Here is a 1,356-nt window from a genome sequence, read left to right as displayed (position 1 = left end):
TTACTTTTGATATGAGGGTTTTCTTAGCTATTTGATTCAAATCTTATCAAACACATTTTTGGTAGTATATATGTTTGTGTTTTATTTCAAGAAAAAAGTATAATTTTGTTTGGGATGCTGCTATGTGTTTATCTTCTTTTAGACGTTATCTCTAATTTTGTTGGAATAACTGTGATTCTGTTTTATGGAGCAATCCGAGGCATTTCAGAGGAAAGTGTCACATTTATTGCTAACCCTGGACTGACTCTACTGAATTAGTAATATATGTTTTACCTGTGCTGTGGTGTGGCTATATGTTGATGTCTTCATCTACAAACAAATGGAACTGGAAGTAAAAAAGAGGCAAAGCCTCAAACAGATACATTTCTAAAATATTTAAATGTCAGGAGCTCTTAAAACAGTTAATATATGTCTGGTGTAAGTTGTCATGTATTTTATTAGATGAAAAAAGAGATATAAAGTTACAACAGACAATAGTATGAGCTTTGTAGATCACTTCCAAAAGCAATCCACAATGCCATCTTTGTACTTTTTATGTTCCTTCAGTTCTCTATTGTAGCTCTTTTTGGTCAACCTTTTACAATACACAGAATTTATTTTTGTATTATGTATCACATTTCTCAAATTAAAACCAACACAGCTGCTGATGGCTCTGCTTATTTTGGGACAACTATTCCTTCATCAAAGTGTGTGGGGAACCCTTTTCTGCAAGCAATGACAATTTTTCTGGTGGTGGAACTCCTCTTGTACTGACAAGGATGCACCGCTGCATCGCCTTTGTTCTTGCAGGTCGTGACGCTGAAAGGCTGGAGACTTACTCTCAAGTCCTTTTTATTTTGATAAGGTTTCCCTCCTTTGCCACAGACGCCTTGGATTTGTTTCTTGGTGGCATGGATGAACGAGTTGGTTTCTTTGCATTTCTTCTTCGGGGGGTCTAGGTTTGTCATACACCTTCGGAGCATCATTTTTTCACAGTAGTCATTACCACCGGAGCTCTTTGGATTGTCATAGTGTTGTCTTAGGAATCTTTGGTAATCAGTCTCTCTGGAAGGTGGTTTGCAGTGGTTGTCGGCACAAGAGACAAAAGCCACCACCAGCAGAAGGCCCAGCAAGTGTACTGTGATCAGCGACATGTCGATGGCTGGTCACCTGGATGTAACACCAAAAACAGGGGAGAAGCAGCATTAGAAATGTGGTGCACACCACTCATTACAATAGGCAGTTCTTTATTTCAAAACATATGTCTAACTTATTTTTATAATTTGTGCCATTACACACATTGAAAGAGCAGTATCACTGCCTCAAAGTCAGTTCAAAATAATCTCTGAATTTTTTAGTAACGTGAATCAAAGATTA

General features: G+C 37.5%; 1 protein-coding gene across 1 annotated transcript; it reads right to left on the bottom strand.

The window, feature by feature from the left end:
* Positions 1-656: 656 nt before the first annotated feature.
* On the bottom strand, positions 657-1,133 carry LOC138246756 (ribonuclease-like). The gene has a single exon (XM_069201517.1). The coding sequence runs from the start codon at positions 1,131-1,133 to the stop codon at positions 657-659; it is 477 nt and encodes a 158-aa protein (XP_069057618.1).
* Positions 1,134-1,356: the final 223 nt, after the last annotated feature.

Source organism: Pleurodeles waltl, chromosome 7 (genome assembly GCF_031143425.1).
Source record: "Pleurodeles waltl isolate 20211129_DDA chromosome 7, aPleWal1.hap1.20221129, whole genome shotgun sequence".
Classification (NCBI taxonomy): domain Eukaryota; kingdom Metazoa; phylum Chordata; class Amphibia; order Caudata; family Salamandridae; genus Pleurodeles; species Pleurodeles waltl.
The sequence above is the reverse complement of the archived record's forward strand: the minus strand, read 5'-3'. Positions and strand labels throughout refer to the sequence as shown.

Excerpts from the sequence above, each read along its gene's own strand:
- LOC138246756 (XM_069201517.1), bottom strand. The coding sequence starts at position 1,133 with ATGTCGCTGATCACAGTACACTTGCTGGGCCTTCTGCTGGTGGTGGCT.